Raw genomic sequence first — 22,409 nt, forward strand, 5'->3', positions numbered from 1 at the left:
CTTAAATTTTGTAATGTTTTAATCTCTCTGTCATCTCCTCTAAGATGTGATATTGCTTTAAATTTACTATTTTGGCCAGGCTTGGGATGAAGTTTCAGAGGTTTCCACTTGTTTTCCTTACTGTGCTGGTAATTACCCCATAGGCCAAGGGACTTAGTGTGGTGGATACTCCAATAACCAAGGATGTCAGTCACAAGTACACATTCATGGACTGAGGAAGTGGTTACCAGGTGAGTTAATGAACCCAGGGGACTCACAGTAATTCAGACTCTAGGGAACATGCTGATTCCTCAGATCTTCAGGTATCATCACCCTTAGAAGCACTATCCTCTATTTACATGTCCATAATTCTCACTGATTTAAGCCCCCTTGACTGCCACTCTGGTCTTGCCATTTGTTATAACAATTGTGACATCTTAGCTTCTGGCAGTTAAGGCTGACATCTAGCTTCTTTGCCCCTCTGGTGAAGCCTAATCCTCTGCTGAGTCTTCCGGCTGCCTATAATATACCTGTCCAGCTTGCTCACTTACCCGAGACTATTTTTTTCTGAATAAACTTTTAATTTTAGGATAGTTTTAGGTATACAGAAAAGGTACAAAGGTAGCACAGAGTTCTCATATATCCTCCAGCCAGTTTCCCCTATTATTAATTTCTCACACTACGATGCTACAATTGTCACAACTAATAAACTATTATTAATACATTTTTATTAACTAAAGTCCATACTTTATTTCGATTTTCTTGATTTTTACCTAATGTTCTTTTTCTGTTGTAGGATCTCATCCAGAATATTCCATGACATTGTCATCTTTTTACTTAGCCTCCTCTAGGCAGTGACAGTTTCTCAGACTTTCCTTGTTTCTGATAACCTTGACAGGTTTGAGGCGTACTTGTTTTATAGAATGTTTCTCAATTTACGTTTGGCTGATATTTTTATTATGATTAGATAGGGGTCCTGAGCCATTTTATCCTTTCTCCACCATCTGCCTTGGCGATGCAGACTTCAACTTCTTTCATCACAGGCCATTACTTTTTTCGATCTTCTAGGAACCATCCTAGCAGTAAATCTGCACCATTCCCTGGAGTCCTGGCCAAGGTGTTACCTAACAGAGGTTTCCCTAGGTTCCTCAAGCTCTCCTTTATCTAGTCTTATGTTCTCACTGGAGGTACAGATGACCATAGAAAAGATAGGTTCCTGAGAATTAACAAAATTGTACAGATGTCTCCTGGTATTCATATGTAGTTTAATTCGTGGGGCTCTGAGAAAATTAAGATTCCATCTCAAGAAGCAAGGGGACCTCAGATGATATTTGGGTTTGTCATGCAGTGTGTAGCCCTTTGATCAGCACATAGTAAAGGTACATTTCTTTTTTTCTCTTTTCCCTCCTGTAAGCTCTTTCCCATGGGCTGGACTTGGGAACAAGATTGCATAGTATGCCCCCTCAATGAGCCTTTGATTCCCTGGAAAGATGGGATGTGAAATCAATTTATGGAAATGTTTTATCCAAGATGATTCAGATTCTAAAAATTGTTGAGAATGTCTTTTTTATTCTCACAAGTAATATTGATATTTTTCCTTCACACTCAATGACTATTCCCTGCAATGAAACTTTACAATTTATGAAGTCACAGCTAAATTTATGTCTTATGCTTGTGATCAGTGACCTTTGGTATAGCTAGGTAGCAACATCTTTTTACTAGATAAAACAATTATTAACAAAAGCCAAAGCCCAAAAATAAATCTTTAACTGAAGGGAAAATTGTCTTGGTAGTGTGCAAATTGCTAAGTAAAAGTTTTAAAATTTTTAGTGAAGTAAGATTTTCTTATAAGATGCATATATATAAACTTTATATCCTAAGCAGTAAGACCATATATTGAGTTACCCCACCTGTAGGCCTAGTACTGTATTAATTGTCTTAACTACTTTACAAGCATTATCTTATTTAATCCAAATGACTGTCTTTCATAGTGTTATACTCATTTCACAGCTGAGGACAATAAGTCTCAGTTTTCAGAACTTTCTTCAAAGCTGTAGTGTAGAGCAGAACTTGGGAAAGAATCCAGATTTGATCAAAGTCATGAGCTGTCCACCATGACACCCTGTCTTCTTAAAAATATTTACTTCTGCCTGACAAGGTCACTCACTGGTTTTTAAAAGCTTCCCCCCCACCACCTTTTTTTTGTATTTAATTCAGATTTGCAAGTTCAGGTTGTTACTCAAAACCAGAATCCTTTAATCAAGTATAAGGCTTCTCTTAGGGAAACAGAATGTAAGGCATACAATAAATGGACAGACAGAACCACCATCCCTAAAAATAGAATTGTTCCTTTTGAGTAGGAACAGTGTCAGTTGATTCTTTTGTTTGTTTTTTCAGTTGATTCTTATACATAAATTATATAGAAGCTTCTCGATTTAACACAAAGACAAAATCAAGCACAAATGTTTTTAATAGCAGTACTGTGAATTTTACTTGCTCTCTGCTTTTCCTCCTTTGATGGTGAGGTTAACTTTAATCCCAAGGGCATTAGGTGCATTTTCATTCCTTGGTGACTAAAAATAGACACATTAAGAAGTCAGGCTTAGTGGCAGAACTCAGGGCATCAAAGCAAATAGCTGCAGTGCGTAGGTTTTCCTCCACTGCAGTGAGAATCCTGTTTTGGAGCGTGTTTTTTCACAAGACGTTGGAGGAAGTGCCCCTTCTGGATCTCAAGCACTTACCCAGTGGAGACACTGCCAGAATGTGGGGGCTAGAAACCAGAACATTCTGGATCCCCCTGTGATCAGAAACAAAATATCACTGACCTAAAATTTGCTCTGAGGCAATTGGAGAAAGTCAGCTGAATTTATTTTCCCTTCCCAATGCCTGACATATGCCCTGTAGAGAAGGTAGCCATAGATTTTGGTTTGCTTACAACAGCAATCTCTGCTGTTGTATCATAGCATCCTTTTCACTGTCAGTGTTCCCGATTAAGATGATGAATCATAAATTACATCATGTCTTTATAGATCTTATCTTTTCATCTTCACACTTCTACTAGATAATAGCTTTCCTGGGACCATGAACCAGACTTCTTTTGCCCTTGCATGCTTCCTCAGCACTAAGCTTTAAGCCTTTTACATAGCTTGCACTCAACATGTGCTTATTTTACTACATTGATTCCTGTGTTCATACCCTCATGGTAAAAAAAAAAAAAGAAAGAATGAAAGCACCTAATGTGTATAGAAAAACTACTGTATGGTAGGCACTGATTTAGGTGATCTCTTCTGTTGTTCATAAACCCCTTGCAAGGTATTCTTGTTTTACTAAAGAGGAAACTCAAGAGGGGTTAAGTAATCAGACTAAGTTGTATAGTTAGTAAATAATATAGCAAAATGCAATTCAGTTCCATTTGATATCTAAGCACAAGATTCTATTATTCTCCCTGTCTCCCCCTGACTGCATATGCCAGCATCCTTGTGTAATGCTTTTACAGTTTATAATGCATAATAGTATGGAAACCTCACAACAGCCCTTTGAAGTAAGTAGTATCATCTTCATTTTAACAAAGGTGTCTTTTAAAATTTGTTTGCTTGTTTGTTTTACTCACGATCACACTGCAGATTAGCAATAGAGCTTGGCTCAAACTCAGTTCCTTTCACTTCAAATCCCAAATTGTTTGATCTGATATTTTTAAAAACACTGAAAATGGTAAATAGCTCACTTGCTGACATCCTCAGCATCTTAGGATTAATTGTGCCTTCCCCACTCCACCCTAACCCTCCTTCCTCAGGGATACTATACACAGCCTTTTAATTTATGCTGGTGATGAATCCTTAAAAATAAAAATTGTGCATTTATTTGGCTTGCAATATATTTTTCTAAAATTATTATCAAAAGTGCTTATGATTTAGAATGTCAGAGTATATCTTTCCCAGTTGAAGATTTTTGCTACTAAGCCATGCTTTCCCATTAGAAAAACCTCAGCAATCCCAGACAGACCTCAAAGACCTCAAGCAAAGTCTAATAATTTTACTTGGCAGGGACAAGAAGTGGGATTTTGAACTTGAAATGTAGCAGGTAAACACATAAAATCTCATCCGTATATGCATTCTCATGCATAGATATATTTTAAAACAAGCAGAAATTAGCTCCTTCAACTCATGTTTGTCCCATGAAGGCACTGATACTGTAAATGTTTTCCATAAACCTTTCTTTCTAATCCTCTACAATTAAAAAATATAGTGCACAGCAAGATCATTTGCAAATGTGCTTTCTTATACATTCTTCACTAAGTTCTAGTTGTTATGATATCTCATAATGTTTTTGCTTCATGCGGGAACTGAAATAACGTTGACTTGGGAGAGCTTAAAGCATTTGAAAAATGGGCCATACACTTTCTTTTCTAATGTATAGAAATAACAAGAAATTACTTAAAAGCGTAATGGCTGCAAATACCTACAGCATTGCAAACAAAGTCAGCTGCAGGTTTGCCTGACAGATTTCAGCTGAGTTTAAATTTTTAACATGTTCATAAGGAGATTCTCATCCCAAGGTACAAAGAGCTCATTTTTTTAATTAATTTTTTTATTGGCATATAGTTGCTTTACAATGTTGTGTTAGTTTCTGTTGTACAACTAAGTGAATCAGCTATACGTATACATATATCCTCTCCCTCTTGGACCTCCCTCCCACCTGCCCCCCAATCCCACCCATCTAGGTCATCACAGAGCACCGAGCTGAGCCCCCTGTGCTCTACAGCAGGTTCCCACTAGCTATCTATTTTACACATGGTAGTGTATATATGTCAATCCTAATTGATACAGCCACTATGGAGAACAGTACGGAGGTTCCTTAAAAAACTAAAATTCAAACAACCATATGACCCAGCAATCCCACTACTGAGCATATGCCCTGAGAAAACCATAATTCAAAAAGACACATGTATCCCAGTGTTCACTGTAGCACTATTTACAATAGCCAGGATATGGAAACAACCTGAATGTCCAACAACAGATGAATGGATAAAGAAGATGTGGTATATATATACAATGGAATACTACTCAGCCATAAAAAGGAATGAAACTGGGTCATTTGTAGAGATGTGGATGGACCCAGAGTCTGTCATACAGAGTGAAAAGAGAATGACAACTATCATATATTAACACATATATATGGAATATAGAAAAATGGTACAGATGAACCTATTTGCAGAGCAGGAATAGAGGCGCAGACATAGAGAACAGACATGTGGACATGGCGGTGGGGAAGGGGAGGATGAGATGGATTGGGGGATTAGGATTGACAAAGCGCTCATTTGAAAAGAAAGAGTTACAAAAGGTACAAAATGATCAATATCATCACTGCAATGAAATTGAGAAAATTTCCATAATCTAGATATTGAAGACAAAGAATAGAGCAAAAGCCAAGGGAACCGCAAATCAGAAATATGACTTCTGTCCCTCTGGTTGGGGAATAAATATTTATGAGTGATAGTATGGTAGCTCCTATGTTATCTGTCTAGGCTTTGTTCTTCCCAGGATAGTATCAGAAGTTCCTGGTGTAAATGCTGAAATGTGACAGCTGTTAATCATAGAGGTAATGGATAGATATAATTACTGAAGTTCCTATAATATGCCCAACTCTGCATAAGGTAGTTGACATACATCTTTAATACAGAAGACAATACAATGAAAAAGGTCTTATTTCTATGTTAAAGATGAGGAGTTGAGTTTCAAAGAAATGAAATAACTTGTTAAGGTGATAAAATTAATAAATACCTGAAGAAAAATTTGACCTTGCTGTGACTCAAATTCTCCAGTCTTCATTATTAAGAATAGGAGCTATCACTTATACACTTTCACTTGATACACTTAAGTATGTGTCAATAATTTGACTGTTAAATTCACCCCCAAACCATAAGCAGTGTCAGCGAGAGTAAGCTTCAAGAAAAAAAAGACATATAAATAAAATAAATTCAAGATCCCCAGCAAGGGAGGACCAGCTAAAAAATCTTTACATGGAACTTGTACAGGTATGCCCACTGACCTCTTGCAGAAAGCCGTGCTGGCAAATTCCACCAGCTTATTCCCCTGTGTGTGCTTTGGCATTATCCTGAGTTTCATTCTGAAGAATGAAAGACATAAAACAACTTTCCCAAGGTCATAAGATTGGTAGATTACTGGGATGAGATTTGCATTCAGTTCTTTCTGCTTTTAATGTAAGAAGAATATTTTATAATTAATTTAAACAATTTCTAAAGATTGAAATTTTAGAAAACTGAAAAACTTAATTCTAAGGGGAGTTCTTTTTATGATGAATTTTCCATGTATCATGAACAAAAATAAAATACCATCCAGGACCTGGGAACTTACCGAGTAAGGAAAGCAAGTCTTAGAATAAATTAGAAGATATAGAATTAGAATAAAATTTCTAAGAATTATTTTCTAGAAATGGAACTCCAAAAGGCACACACAAATATCACTGAGAAACTCAACACTTGAAGAAGAGGGAATGACCTGTGACCAGTGTGGATGGACCTCCATTATTACATCTTGATTTCTTATTAAAGAGGAAAACAGCATCTATTGTTTTTCACTAAACACTTGAGAACGTAATCACCCAAATCATGGCTTCAAACAAATCCCTATTGGAAAACTATACGTTGTAATTTCCATTGTACTACACATTTTGCGAAATTTTTTTTGACGTTGCCTTTGAGGCTGGGACATATTTATTTGTATATTCTTAGTGATGAAACATAACCAGTTAATTTCAGTTTAAGAAATATACAAAAGTCCTTCATTCATGGTGGTGTCTAGTGATAGCAGGGATAGCATGAGGGCTGTTGGAATTGATAGGAAATGAGGGACTAAAGAGTTTCCATAGTAACTGATAAAATTGCCTCTGAGCTTGCTAACTATACTGTATGTTTGAGTATATTTCCAAAGAATCTGAATAACAAAAATCACTCAGCATTAAATTTTGCTTGAATTTAATTGAAATGTTATTTGTTTATTTATAAGATACTTGAGGATGTAACAATATCACAGGATCAACGCAAGGAGCCTTGATTATCACTTCTCTGTTTTGCTGGAGATGTGTTGATTATCCATGTTCAGGTTGACAGGATAGATAACCCAAGATTTTTCTCTATTACTTTTGAAAAAAATCTCCCCATCAAAGCTGGAAAAGTGAGTAAGTAGAAATTGTCTTTGTAAGATACACTTAGTACAAAGAGCATAGATTTTAGTCACCTAGAATTTGAGGTTAAAACCACCACTTAGTGACTGTGTGAACTTGATCTTAATTTGAACAAAGCACTTCTATGTGCATTTTCTTCCATTTGCAAGATGGGACTATTGACACTCATTTTAACAGATTTTTATAGCTGTATAGGGACCAAAATGATATGATATATGAAAGTGTCAGACACATAGCAGGTTCTGTCCCCTTTTGAAACTTATTCAAAAGTTCTTTTTTAATGGTCAGAAGCCTGAAACAAACAAGAAATTCCTTCCTTTTATGCTTATTTAACAAAACCAAGCTCATAGTAGATCATGCTGGTGGTTTTCCCCTTTGCCATTCTAAAATGGAGGGGTTGCTTGATATCTAAGGATGTTTAACAAAGGACCTTGAGCTTCATGCTCAATTACCCTCCCAACTAGACATTCACTTTAAGTGTTCTACTTGTTTATTGTAGATGTGTGGTGCCATTAGTCTGTTTTAATATTAAATGATGTTCTCTGCTGGACTCTGAAATTTGCCTCTTAAACTTGCAAATCACCATTTTTCAAATTTGTTAAGTGTATGTAGAATGAATGAATAAAGTTTTAACTACTGTCAGATTTAGCTATAATGAATTCTGAGAATCTAATAGAATGAAATATAAATTTCAGTTTTTGTTTAGATGGGAAAACGTGTTTTGGAGGTAGATAAATCAGCTTTTTAAAAAAAATCTTGGAAAATTTTCTTTTAGTTTTCCTTTTTTTCTCAGTAAAACAAGATTTAAACATAGATTATAAAGTTGAAAGAAATCCCTAGGAGTCATATAATTTAATTTGTTGAGTGTCTACTATGGACAGAAACGTCTAGGTACTAAGAGTACCTCAGAGAACAAAATAAAGCCCTTTATGGAGCTTATATTCTAGTGGGGAGACGTTAACACTTAAAATATTATATGATATATTAGTAGGAGATACATTTTATGGAGAATGAAGAGAGTAGAGATTTAGAATGTGGTTGTTTGCAATTTAAATAGGTTGTTTGGTCAAGGAAGTTGACATTTGAGCAGTCTTGAAAAGGTAATTTAGTTACTTATATTTATTTAATTATCTAATTATTAACATGATATACCATTTTCAAATGTGGTAGCTCAGAATCAGTAATGTGTCCAAAAATCACGATTGTTTAGTGAGAGGGTAGAGAAAGAAATTTGGTCCTTGTTGCAGATAAAGGATGTTTTCCACTATATCTCACCAGGGCTTGGGAAACAAACATTTTTCTAGTGAGAGTATGTGAATGAAATTCAAATGTCAACACTTGGATGCCCTAAATCTTCCAGCCTTTTCAGATCACTCTTCTCTTTTATATCTGGAAGAAAAAAAGAAAGAAGGAAAGGAAGGAAAGAAGGAAGGAAGGAAGGAAGGAAGGAAGGAAGGAAGGAAGGAAGGAAGGAAGAGGTAAGGAGGGAGGAAGGGAGGGAGAAAGGAAGGGAGGGGAGAGGGAGAAGAGTGGGAGGAAAAGAAAGACAAGAAAGAAATCTCCATATCCTCACTCTGATAGAATACCAAGTGGTCTTCCCTACTTAACCTCAAAGATCATAAAGCTCTCAGGAGCTCTTTCTCCAATTTTTGTTTCTTCCGGGTTCTCAATCTCCTTCGTGTCTCCCTTCCTTCACTAATATTCTGTCATCCTGCCCCATTTTGAGATCAAAGATGAACACAGATTTTTTCCCCTTTAATTAAATGATAAAACATCAATACAATACCAGTGATATAGGAGGTTTTCCCTAAAGGTTAGGAGAAAAGATGGGAACTACACTCCAGCACAACATGGCTAAAACTTAACGTTTATTTGGGGGTCTAATGGACAGTATGGTGACTATAGTTAATAATATTGTATTATATATTGGGCAGTTGCTAAGAGATGTTCTTAGATGTTCTTAAATGTTCTCACCCTTCCGTTCACCAAAAAGGGGTAATTATGTGGAGTGATGGAGATGTTACGGAATCCTACTGTGGTAACCATTTTGCAGTATATAAGTGCATCAAATCATCATGTTGTAGACCTTAAACTTACACATGTTATATGTTGTTATATCTCAACAAAGCTAGAATAAATTTAATGTTTAATATTAATTATTTCCATTGTTAAAATCCCTTTGGCTCTCCCTTATACTGAGACAGTCTCACTAGTTTTGAGAAATGTCCCTGCCTCCATCCACATTTGTGTACCACTTCCTTGTCTTTACTCTTATGCCATGTCTCTAACATCATTCCCAAGGATAAAAGAAGAAAAAAAATTAATTAATTTGCAGGCAGAGTTTTTGCTTCTTCACTTTCTCCTCAAACCTAACCTTTCCATATTCATAAAAATACCAGCTAATCAAGAGACTTCTACAACAGAGCTCCAGGCCATGACTTCTGCTCAAAGGAAGAGCAGAAACTCTGGATTTGTAGTTTTTCTTTATCATGATAAAATTTTTGGATGTGGTACCTTCTTCATCAGTCTCTGTAAGAATTATATAGAATTATCTTCCTCAGGATAGGAATTATTCAATTTCCCTTGGAAGAGAAACATGGGTGCAGTCCCTTTGCTGTTTGAATAAAAAGCATAATAATTTCTATTCAACTGTAGCTTGGCACACTAGTTTGTCTCCTAGGGGTTGGTTTGATAGGCATGATCATTGAGAGAAGAACTTGTGGGGAGGACTGCTTTCACAACCTTATTTAAGCAGCTTACTTACCATGTGGGGAGTTCTTTGAGTCACCCTTAATAATATCCACTGGATTAAAAAATTCATTCATCATGTAAGATTATTAGAATGAATTAATCTATCTGAGGCACAGTTCTGATCATGTCACTTCCCTGTTCAAATTCAAAACAAAACAAAATAACAGCCGTGAAAAGGTAATATAGTGATAACACAATCTCAAAATGGACAAGTCCTATCCTATTTTTCTCCTTTCTATCCTAGGCCAATGTAAACATGGTGTGCATAGCCTGCTATTAGGAATATTGCAACAGTGGTTCTTTTCCCTGGATGCCCTATCCTTCCAATTCTTTACCCTTCGCCCCACCCTTACCTTGGTAGCATTCAGTGTCCAACTGTTTTCCTCTTTTCCATTATAAATACTCTATTCCAGGTGCAGAACTATTTTACACTACAGAAACTACTAATGATCACAACTACAAACCTAACCTATTAGGCAAGAGGGTAATTGAGTAGCTGGGCCTTGTTAAGGTAGTGTGTGTGTGTGTGTGTGTGTGTGTGAGTGTGTGTGTGGCAGGTGATGGTGTTTACATTCTAACAAGGGTCCCAGCTTTACACTAAAGGAATAAAGTAGAGGTGGTGGCCTTGGAGGCCCCTGCAAGAGGGTGCAGGAGATAATGAGATTTCTCCAAAGAAGCACATTTTCCTTTGTTCTCCTCCCATGTTAGTATTTCTGACATAGGGATGTACTTTCTAACTTACGTAGCCATTGAATGTGTTGGCTTTTTGTTTTCCCTGAAAAGTTATGAATAAATGGGTGTTATGCTTTATAATCAGCATGAATCTTGTATAGAGTGAGATTCAATGGGATAGACAGAGAGTATGAAGACACTGGATACTACCAAAGGGAGAAAGTGTAAAGAAATAGAAAATAACTGAGAATTAAATTAATACATTAATGCTGTGCCTTATAAATAGCAAAATGTTGGAAGCAAGGAATACTTTACTGTGAGAGGCATGAGGTTCACATCCCGAACCATTAGCGACTCTGCTTCCCCACTGTGTTGAAGTCCAAGACCAGTGGAAGCCATGTAGATAATACTGTTTCTTGATGAAGGTTAATTGAATCAGCAGTACTCATCAACTCTTCACCTACAAGCTTCTAGTATTTAACCTCGGGACTTCATTGATGTAATAATAGTGTTTTGAATAAATATTCACAAGACTTGTACAAGTTGTCCACATGCCTTGTGGATTGAACATTAACACTTAAGTGATGTTAATATTAAAGCATAAAATAGTCAAGCTTCTGAAAGCTGGAGCTCTGATTTTCTGCTGAGACTGTTAACAAATAAAAATCTGTTATATAATTAGAATACCCCACGGTACAAGTTAGTAAAAGCCAAGGTTAAGACAAAATATTAAAGACCTATTTTTCCCATTAACCCTGATTATATCAACTGTGTAAACTTAGAGGAGGAATTTAAACAACAGGACAGAGACAACTCCTGGCAGAGTTTTGGCACATTTCTTTGCAACTAAAAGCATATTTCAACCATCAAAGCTTTGTGTGGTCAAATTCCAATCCATGGATCAAAGTAGGAAGTGCAGACAGTACCCAGACTAAACAAATAATCAAAGATTCATTCAATTACTCAGATGTCAAAAACAAAATTAAAGTTTCCTCTGTTTGATAGGAAATATTTCTGGCTTTGGACATTATGGATAATTTTTGTTTTCTTCTTTTGCTTTTTGGATGAGTTCCCTTCTTTCTACAATAGCTAACTATGTATAGCTACATAATAACTATGTACTGGGCACTCTGGACCAGGCCTTGTGCCTCTGCCTTCAATGAGTTGGTCATCTGCAACTGCTGACTGGCTCATACAGACCTACACATAGAGATTCTTTAAAATAGGTGAGGATATTCTCAGAGTAAAAAGTGGGTGCCAAGGGAGCCTGTTTCTACAGGAGTTGGGGGAGAGGGCAGCAGGAGATGTGAGTCAGGGAAGGCTCCACAGAGCAAGGTAGACATGAACTAGATCTTGTGGAACATACTGGTTTTGTAGGGATGGTGTTGGGGAAGACCTTTGAGAAGGCAGGAGAAGCATGAATGATGTAGAGAAATTGTCCTCCAGAGGCTTGCTGTGGGTACTTCAGAACAATAAAGAGTCTAATAGGAGCAGAATCAAGAATCCATAACTGTTTTGTAAATAAGTTCATTTGTATCATTTTTTTAAATTACACATGTAAGCAATATCATATGATATTTGTCTTTCTCTGTCTGACTTACTTCACTTAGTATGATAATCTCCAGGTCCATCCATGTAGGTGCAAATGACATGATTTCATTCTTTTTAATGGCTGAGTAATATTCCATTGCATATATGTACTGCATCTTCTTTATCCATTCACCTGTCAATGGACATTTAGTTTGCCTCCATGTCTTGACTATTGTAAACAGCGCTGCAATGAACATTGGGGGGTGTGTATCCTTTCAAACCATGTTTTTCTGCAGATATATGCCCAGGATTGGGATTGCTGTATCATATGGTAGTTCTATTTTTAGTTTCTTAAGGAACTTCCATACTGCTCTCCATAGTGGCTGTACCAATTTACATTCCCACAAACAGTGTAGGAGGGTTCCCTTGTCTCCACACTCTCTCTAGCATTTATCGTTTGTAGATTTTTTTGATGATGGTCATTCTGACAAGTGTGAGGTGATATCTCATTGTAGTTTTGATTTGCATTTCTCTAATAATTAGTGATGTTAAGCATCTTTTCATGTGCCTCTGGGCCATCTCTATGTCTTCTTTGGAGAAATGTCTATTTAGGTCTTCTGTCCATTTTTTTGATTGGGTTGTTTGTCTTTTTGATATTGAGCTCATGAGCTGTTTGTAAATTTTGGAGACTAATTCCTTGTCGGTTGCATCAGTTGCAAATATTTTCTCCCATTCTGTGTGTTTTTTGTTTTGTTTATGGTTTCTTTTGCTGTACAAAACAGAAACAGACTCACAGACTTAGAGAATGAACTTATGGTTACCAGTGGGGAAGGCTGTGGGGAGGGATAGATAGGGAGTGTGGGATTGACATGTACACACTGCTATATTTTACATAGATAACCAACAAGGACCTACTGTATAGCAGAGGGAATTCTGCTCAGTATTCTGTAGTAACCTAAATGGGAAAGGAATTTGAAAAAGAATAACTACATGTATATATATATGTATAACTGAATCACTTTGCTGTACACCTGAAACTAACACAACATTGTTAATTGACTATACTCCAATATAAAATTTAAAAAATTAAAAAGAGGAATAATAAAAAATAATTTTAAGGCACATAAGAAAAAGAATCTATAACTGGATTCTTACCTTCTTTCTCTCATTTGTCCTGGTCTTAACTAAAACTTAACCTCTGTGTACAAGAGTTGTGAATGGGTCAAAATGAAGGAGAGAGAGAAAAGATAAAACTGAGGACTACAACCGATTTATTAATTGTTGGTCAATTTATTTTCTGAAGCCTAGAGTCAAAAGAGAGTCAACTCTATTATGTTCCAGGGTGCTTCACTATAAGCACACATAATAGCTAATTATTGATCAGGAAAAAGAGGGTCAGAAAGTCAGAGACACTTAAAGACTCATCATAACCCTCTGAGATGTTATTATTCCATGATCCAGATGAAGCTCCGAGGGGTTAAATATTTCATAAGCAATTTCACAGCTCACTTAAGTTTGCACCAACTTAAGCAAAGGTCTCCTGATCCCTCGTTCTTTACTCCTTTTCCCCCACACCCAACGTCTCGTGGAGTTGCAAGTACACACCTTCACCCTCCCTTACTCGGAAGCAAGATACAGGTGATAGTTTTGTTGGCATTTTACAGATTCTGTTTCACTCATTAAAAATGCTGAGGTGGTGAACTTGTAGCACTTCTATGGTTCCCAGTAATGTTTAACCTTAAGTTTAAAAAAATCTAGGAGATTAAAGAGCATGTTATCTGGCAAGTTCATTCCACCCCCAGTGGTTATTAATTTCAGAACACATCTGAATTACTTCTCTGTGACATATGCTTTAGCAGAGGGAAAGACAGCTCCAGGCCAGGGTCAGATTTCAAGTTTTCATCTGTTGGTACCACTACCAGATCCTTCTTTGTCATCAACTTTTGAGATCTTCCCTGAGTACAACTTGGTTTCCGAAGTGCTACACAAGTGCCTCTGGTCATCATTCTCTTCCAGGAGAGGTCTCCTCTCCTGGAAAAGCGTCTACTCTACTGAGCTTTGCTTTTAGAAAGAACTTCTCCCTGAGACCAGGTTGAGAGCAACTCTCTGGTGCCATACTTCCCAGCATGGAGGTGAAGAACTTTGAAGTTTGGGATTATGTAGTCTTTGCAGCCCTCTTTGTCATTTCCTCTGGAATTGGGGTGTTCTTTGCCATTAGGGAGAGAAAAAAGGCAACTTCAAGGGAGTTTCTGGTTGGGGGACGGCAAATGACCTTTGGCCCCGTGGCATTGTCTCTGACAGCCAGCTTCATGTCCGCTGTCACTGTCCTGGGGACCCCGGCTGAGGTCTACCGCTTTGGAGCATCCTTCATCGTCTTCTTCATTGCATACGCATTTGTGATCATCTTCACATCAGAGCTCTTTATCCCTGTGTTCTACAGATCTGGCATCACCAGCACATATGAGGTAAGACAACTACTTCCTTCATTTTCACTTTGGGAGGTAGTTGCTGTTTCCTCTCCATTTGAACATGTTTTGTTATTCTTACTTTTTTCTCTAGTGATACACATTGTCTTGATGATAACACATGATAGTTGAAAAACACTCACTATTTTCAGGGCAATTATACATCATGGGAAAAAATATTGCAGTGTTATTGGGGAAAGCTTAAGCTTTGGATACAGATACACTTGTATCCAAAGACATCTACAGACACCTACACCTTCCATCTGTAGAAGAGAAATAACAAAGTCAAGCCCATGAGGCTACTTCAATGATTAAATGATAATCTGTAGGTAAACATCTAATATACTGTCTAACTTGTAGGAGATTCTCAATGAAGGAAAGCTGATGTTATTACTTGTATTATTATTAACATCAGTATTCTGAAAAGCATGAAGAACATTGTGTATTGTCACTTTTCAGCTAAGAAAACTGAGATACAGATAGATGACTTAGTCAAGATTATACAGTGGCTTGTACAGTTTTAGTAAAACAGTTAAGTTACTACATTAAACCAATTGCAAATATAAAACTGAGGAGATTTGAGACAGTACAGATAGAGGACATATAAGCTTTTCATTGAATTTAATTTACCATTTACCTTTGCCCTTTACATATTTTTTAAATTGTAGTACCCTAATAAGAAGAAATTCAGATTGTGTAAAGTACATATTTTGGGACTGCCTCTTTCTTTATAAGAATTAGCAGTGTGGCATAGGGGTTAAAGGCATGAACTTTAAACTCAGGCTACTTGGCTTTGAATACTAGCTCTGCTGCTTAACTAGCTGCATGACTTTGGGAAAATGACTTACCTTCTCTGTACCTGATTTTCACACATGTAAAATAAGAATAATAAAACTACCTATCTTAAAGAATGTCTGTGAGGAATAAATGAGTTATTATATGCAAATACTTTTAACAGAGGCTGGCAAGTTGTAAATGCCATGGAAGAGTTTTATATTATTTATCATTATTGTTCTTGCTGTTGTTACAGTCCCCAAATTTCTACCAATCTCTGTACAGAAACTTGAATTTATGTTTATTTGTTCATCGTCCATTTTCTGCTACCTAGCCATAGATATTCTTACCAGGGTCTTTTAAAGTAGTAAAAACTCAAAGGGTAGAGTCTATTTCTCGACCTCTTGAATCTGGGAAGGCCTTGTGACTTGCTTTGACCAATAGCATGTGGCAGAAGTGATGTGTGAATTGGGAGCTTAAGTCTCATGAGGCTTATAGCTTCTGTTTTTGCCTTCTTGGAATATTGTCCTGATATAGCTATGTCAGGAAGTGGGTCTAGTTGTTCTAGCTTCTGGAGGATGAGTGAACAAGTAGAGAAGAACAGAAGCACACTGGCCAGCAGCCAACACCAATCACCAGACATGTGAGTGATGCCATCTTGGATTTTCTCCCCCAGCTAAACTTCCCATTGATTGCAGCCCCATGGCAGCCCTGGAGAGTCATGTAGAGGAATCACCCAGCCAATCCTAAAAATTGTGAGAAATATTAAGTCCTGGTTTTTAAGTCATTGAGTTTTGGGATTGGCAATAGCCAACTTATTTAAATGCTTTGATATGAGGGAGGATTTCAAGACGAATCTATGTCATCTGTGCCACTTTGTCACTCTCCTCTCCCGTGTCAAAGCATAAGGAACTGTTCTCACCCTCAAGTTATAAATTAGGCTCAGCTCATTTGCAATATCATACATTTTCATTATCTCCACTTGGACAGTTTATAATTGGTCTCATCATGTTGTCTCCACTTCACTTAGAGTTACTTTCTTCTTTCTCTTATTAAACATTAATAGATCCAGCATGCTATTATTTACCCTTAACACTACCTTGTGAGCTGATGTCTACCTGCATTCTCATTTTTCTTGGACTTCTTAAACTAAATAGTTTCTGAACTACTTACTTCTCTCTAATCCAGACTTTTTCATTATAATGCCCAGGCTACTACTTCTTCCATAGTGTTTTCTAAGCATAGATTATACACTTTTTTTTTCTGTAAATTGCTTTCTTTTTAGTTCTCCTTTAAATTACATTTGTGGCATTTTAGTAATTATATTTAAAATTTGAGAAATTAGATGTGTAGGTATAAGATATCATTATTGAGTATTATTTCAGTATAGTAAATAAAGTGACAAAATATTTGTTGTAAAATGGATATTTAGGGTGCGATAGGGTCTAAACCAATGTTATGAGGCCTTTTTTAGGTCATTATAAGGATTGGTTTTTACTCTCAGTGAGATGGGTCATTGCACTCTTTGGGCAGGAGAGTGCTCTAATGTGATTTGTATTTTAAGAGTATTACTCTAGCTGTATGATGAGGTTAATTATAAGGTTTTTACTGCTGAAGCAGGGCGTCTAGTTAGGAAGCTATTGCTGTAATCTAGGCAAGAATGATGGTATTAGCATGGAGACAGAGGGGATGATGCAAGTGAAATTTTGAAGGTGGGGGAGGAGGTGCCAGGATTCTTTTATGAATTGCATGTGGGTAGTGAGACAGAAAGAGGAGTCAAGGATGGCTCCATGATACTTGAACCAACATGAAAAGTGGACTTATTTCCTGAGATGGAAAATAATGTGGCTATATCAGGTTTGGGGTTTTGAAAATAGTCAAACATGAAGGTAAATGTTACCTGTGCTATTTTTAAAAGCAAGCACAAAGCATGTAACTTTTCTGCTGAACTTCCATTTTTACTTTGGACTGTAGTTAAAGCTATACACCGATCCAGGATGACCACTGGATATGTGAGTGAGTGAATACAATCTTTCCGATGGAGAATTATGCAGTTCAAATAGTCTCTTATTTCATGGATGAGAAACCAGAGGCTTAGATTATAGAGTGAGATAGTGGCAAAGCTCAAACTAGAATTCAAGGTGTCTTACTTCTGATCTAGTTCTTTTTTTTCAAGTATATTTTTCTTAATACTATCTCTCTAGCTTGACTGAATTGACTGAATTTAGAGGAACTAAACTGAGATGTTAAAACCATTGACTTTTGCAGATTCCTATAGCAGTTTCCTCACTAACTTTCCATTTTTCAGGAACAATTTCCCCTTTGCTTTCCTAGACTTCATATGCCAAACAGTCCCAAAGCCAATATCACATAGTTTGGGTTTTGCTACATTTCTCCACTTCTGATATCACATTTTATATCAGTTATCTATTGCTGTGTAACATACCATCCCAAAATAAATTGCTTAAACCAACAATTTTACCTGCTCACAATTTTGTGGATCAGTGATCTGACCTGAGCTCAAGAGAGTCTAGTAAGACAATAAGGTTCTTCTGGTCTTACTTGGGGCCATCTCTGTAACTGCCATCAGCTAGTGGGTTGGTTAGTGGCTCATTGGTCTAGGGGCACTCAGATGGGACAGCTTGTAGCATACTACGCTTGGTCTCATCCTCTAGTAGGCTATCCTGGGTTCTTCATGTGATGGAAAAAGAATCCCTGTCAACCAGAAGACACAGCTCATTACACAAGCAATTTTTCAGTCTCCACTTGAATCATATTTGGTAAAAATATCACTGTCTTAAGTTGTGTTCCCCCAGAAGCAAATTCTGAGACAAGGAGTTGAATGCAAGTCATTTTGGAGGGAAATGATTTTATTAAGCATTGGTAGACAAGTGGCAAGTAAGACATGGAAAAAAAGGAAGCCAATAAAAGGTATGTTTTTGAGCAGGTTGTTATTGTGAGCAACTGAGGTTCTATCTCACTGGGGATTTCTGGGGGCAGTATAGATCACATATCAGGGTTGGCCTGCTTGAAATGAAAATAACTGGGATTTTTTGGTCCAACTTCCTTTTGTCACTGGCTGAAAGACAATGATAACACCCCCAAGCACTTCTAGTCTGCCCTGTGCAAGGGGTGAGATAAAGCCCTCAAGCAGAAAATCACTGTGCAGTTAGATGCTATCAACATGTACTGGGACAGAGAGTGCCAATAAGCTCCAGGGGTCACACCCACAATGACTACTACAGTCACTAAGATCCCACTATATTCCTGTCCCTGCACTTGACATTATCATACACTATACAATTAGATCCTACAAATGCCAATTTTAGAAAGAGGTGGCCATCGTTTAGTGCAATAAACTAATCTTTCCAAGGACATGTGATTTGAACCCATGTTGTCTTCAGCTTAAAAGTTTTGCACTGTGTTTTATCCTATGATAGCTGAGATTTCCAGTTCCTCTCTCAGTGACTTCCTTACTTCTTTAAAAATATTTTCCTCATACCTGGTGCCCTCAGTCACACACCCACTGGATTAGTACCTGACTCACAGTGTACTGAATGTGTTGTCTGAAGAAAGATGGTCTGAAAATAAGGTGGTTCTTTCCTTGGGGGAAGGGTTGAGCAGTAAATTGGGAGATGTGGATTAGAGTGAAACTGAGTGACAATTCTGTCAAGAGGAGTCTTTTCTAGGGTTTCAAAGAAGGTTCCACCTTAAGCCATCAATCAACACTTACTTATGTATCATTTCTAGGAAAAGGACACATCAGTAAACTCCTGGGTTAATCAAAATGATTTTTCTTAAATTAGATAAGAAAGAACTACTGCCAATTAGAAATTACTACCAAGAACTACCACCAGGATATTAAGCCCTCAAGTCATTTGTTACTTTTAACATTTATTTTGCTCATTCAGTACATGTTTATCATGCACTGGAAGACAAATACTAGTGCCTTCTAGAATACTTGTTCAGGAATACCTTTCTTGACTTCCAACAGTAAATCAGATCCATCTGTTTAGTGTGTTCACAGCTCCCTGTAGCTTTTCTTTTAGTACATACCATCAGTGTAACTTTACTTTAGTATAAATTTGTTAATGGTCTCCTCTAATCTGTAAAATCCTTTGTGACATGAACTATATAATATTTGCTATCATTGTATAGCAGAATGCCATATAGAGGGTAAGCAATAAATATTTGTTAAATGAATGAATACATGAAAGATGAAGATACAATGAATAAAATAAGACCCTGTTTACATGTACCAGGGAAAGTAAGTGTGGTGGGTTGAAAAATGCATCCCCCTCCCTCTAAAAATCATAATAAATGTTCTAATCCCAGGAACCTGTGACTGTTACCTTATATGGTTTAGAAAAAGAGATCTTTGTAAAGTTAATTAAATTAAGGATCTTGAGATGGAGAGATTATCCTGGTTTAACCAGGTAGGCCTTAAGTACGATCACATTTATATGAGGAAGGCAGAAGGACATTTGATAGACAGAAGAAAAGGCAGTGTGACCAAAGAGGCAGAGATTAGAGTGATAAAGCTAAAAGCTAAAGGACTGCCTGCAGCCACCAAAAACTCCAAAGAAACTAGAAGTAAATTCTTCCCTAAGACCTCCAGAGGGAGCAGAGCCCTGCCAACACTTTGATTTTGGCCCAGTGAAATTGATTTTGAACTCCTGGCTTCCAGAACTGTAACAGAACACATTTCTGTTGCGTTAAGCCACCAAATTTGTGATATTTTGTTACAGTAACCACACGAAGCAAATACAGTAAGATATGTGAATCCAACACTAAAATATAAGGCAGTAGGTGATCAAGTGTTATTACATATGAAAGAAGTTTAATATAGTTGCCCTAAATGCTCAGAGGAGAAAGTATGAGTAGGACTAGGAATGGCAATTGGGCTATCCTTTTTTTTGTTTGTTTGTTTTTTAACATCTTTATTGGAGTATAATTGCTTTACAATGGTGTGTTATTTTCTGCTTTATAACAAAGTGAATCAGTTATATATATACATATGTTCCCATACCTCTTCCCTCTTGCATCTCCTTCCCTATCCCACCTATCTAGGTGGTCACAAAGCACCGAGCTGATCTCCCTGTGCTATGTGGCTGCTTCCCATTAGCTATCTATTTTACGTTTGGTAGTGTATATATGTCCATGCCACTCTCTCACTTTGTCCCAGCTTACCCTTCCGTCCCCATATCCTCAAGTCCATTCTCTAAGAATTGGTGAATTCGGAGAGAGGGAGGCTCTCTCACACTGAAAATCTGCCTACACAAAGGACAAATTGGCAGAGGACAAAGCATGCTGGTTGAATTATACATAATGATTTTATGTGGAGAATAAATCATGTGAGGGTTAGTGATGTGAGCTAAGACAGGAAGGGTGTGGATCAGAGAGTAGAGGGTTTAGAATGTCAAGCCTGAGATGTGCAATTTGTTTTGTCAATGATAAGGAATCACTGGAAAGTTTGAGGAAAAGCATGACATGACCAGAGTTCTGCTTTAGGAGAATCAATGCAGCAGGTGTGTGGTTGGTGGAATGAGTGGGCAAGGCTTGGAATTAGAGAGGTCAGTTAGGGGGCTACTGCATTGATCTGGGAAAGAGGAAAGGAAGGCCTGAGCTGAATCTGGGGACAGTGGGGATATAAAAGGAAATAATGGCTTTAGCATATCCACTAAGAAGAGCCCTGGATAATGAGCCAGAAAATCTGGTTTTTATTGAAGCAATAACAATTTTAAAATAAAAAACATTTATCTTCTCTGACCATCAAGGGAAGCTTCAGCAAAAATTGAGTTTTTCTATATCTTTGACTTTAAATAATCCAAATTTGTTTCCAAATTTGTTTCCTTTTCTCCCAAGTACAGGTAGCGTAAAATCATGTTATAAACTAAGCACCAAACTCAGAGAAATACCAAGAAAACAGAAAACCTTCTTAGCAGCCCTTACATAAAACTTGCTGATTCTTTGCATGTCCTTCTCTCTGTTCTTTCTAGTACTTACAACTACGATTCAACAAACCAGTTCGCTATGCAGCCACAGTCATCTACATTTTGCAGACGGTAAGGGGTAAGGGTTGCTGCAGAGGTGGATTGGGGAGTGACAAGTATGAGTTTGTTTATTTCAGGGGGCAATTAACACAATTAAAAGAAAGATTCAACACTAAGAAGAAACTACTTTCTTCTAAGGATAGCACTTTCAAGACAAGTGATTATATCAAGGTATTTCCACATTTCATAGACCCCATATATCTGTACAAATAATGACAAACAAATATATATATATATATATAATAAACCACCAAGGGAAAAAAAGCTTTTTCTTAAATTTATTTTGAACTCTTATTTAACCTGTTCAAGTTGCTTTTGATATGAAATGATCTGGTAATTAATTCTGTTTTGTTTTGTTTTTTTACTAGTAAACTATGTTGAACCAGAAATACCCATTTTGCTGAAAATCTGTTTAAGACTATACTCTCAAACTAATATTCCCACATTCCCCTTTTGGACTCCTCTCCTGGGTTCTAGGGTGCCCTCTTTCTGCCCCACACTTGCCTGTGGGACACCCTCAATGCATTTCCCGTGACTCACCAAGAACTTTCTTCTATAAATTAACTACCTTCTCTTTTCTTAATGAAAACTCCCACTCACTGACTGATTTAAGAACAAGAAAAGGAGGGAAACACTGCTCCTTGACCTGTCCATAGATATTTGCCTTTTAAAACCCCGCATGGGGGCTTCCCTGGTGGCACAGTGGTTGAGAGTCCGCCTGCCGATGTCGGGGACATGGGTTCGTGCCCCGGGCCGGGAAGATACCACATGCCACGGAGCGGCTGGGGCCGTGAGCCATGGCTGCTGAGCCTGCGCGTCTGGAGCCTGTGCTCCGCAACGGGAGAGGCCACAACAGTGAGAGGCCCGCGTACCGCAAAAACAAACAAACAACAACAACAAAAAAAAACCGCATGGATCTCTAAATGGTGAAATTTCATTTAAAATTAAATGGGACTCCATCCGCTTCCATCAGTTCTGGGAG

At 37.3% G+C, this 22,409-nt stretch overlaps 1 protein-coding gene across 1 annotated transcript in view; it reads left to right on the top strand.

Annotated features, from left to right (window-relative positions):
* Nucleotides 1–14,261: 14,261 nt before the first annotated feature.
* The window catches only part of SLC5A12 (solute carrier family 5 member 12), a gene marked incomplete at both ends in the record, with an annotated part of 43,088 nt that continues 34,940 nt past the window's right edge, over nucleotides 14,262–22,409 (top strand). The window contains 2 exons of the mRNA XM_082628221.1: nucleotides 14,262–14,600; nucleotides 21,374–21,439. Of these exons, the coding sequence (XP_082484347.1) occupies nucleotides 14,262–14,600; nucleotides 21,374–21,439 (405 nt within the window). The remainder of the gene's footprint in view (nucleotides 14,601–21,373; nucleotides 21,440–22,409) is intronic.

The sequence above is a fragment of the Mesoplodon mirus genome, assembly GCF_964341445.2.
Source record: "Mesoplodon mirus genome assembly, chromosome: 7".
In the NCBI taxonomy this organism is placed as follows: domain Eukaryota; kingdom Metazoa; phylum Chordata; class Mammalia; order Artiodactyla; family Ziphiidae; genus Mesoplodon; species Mesoplodon mirus.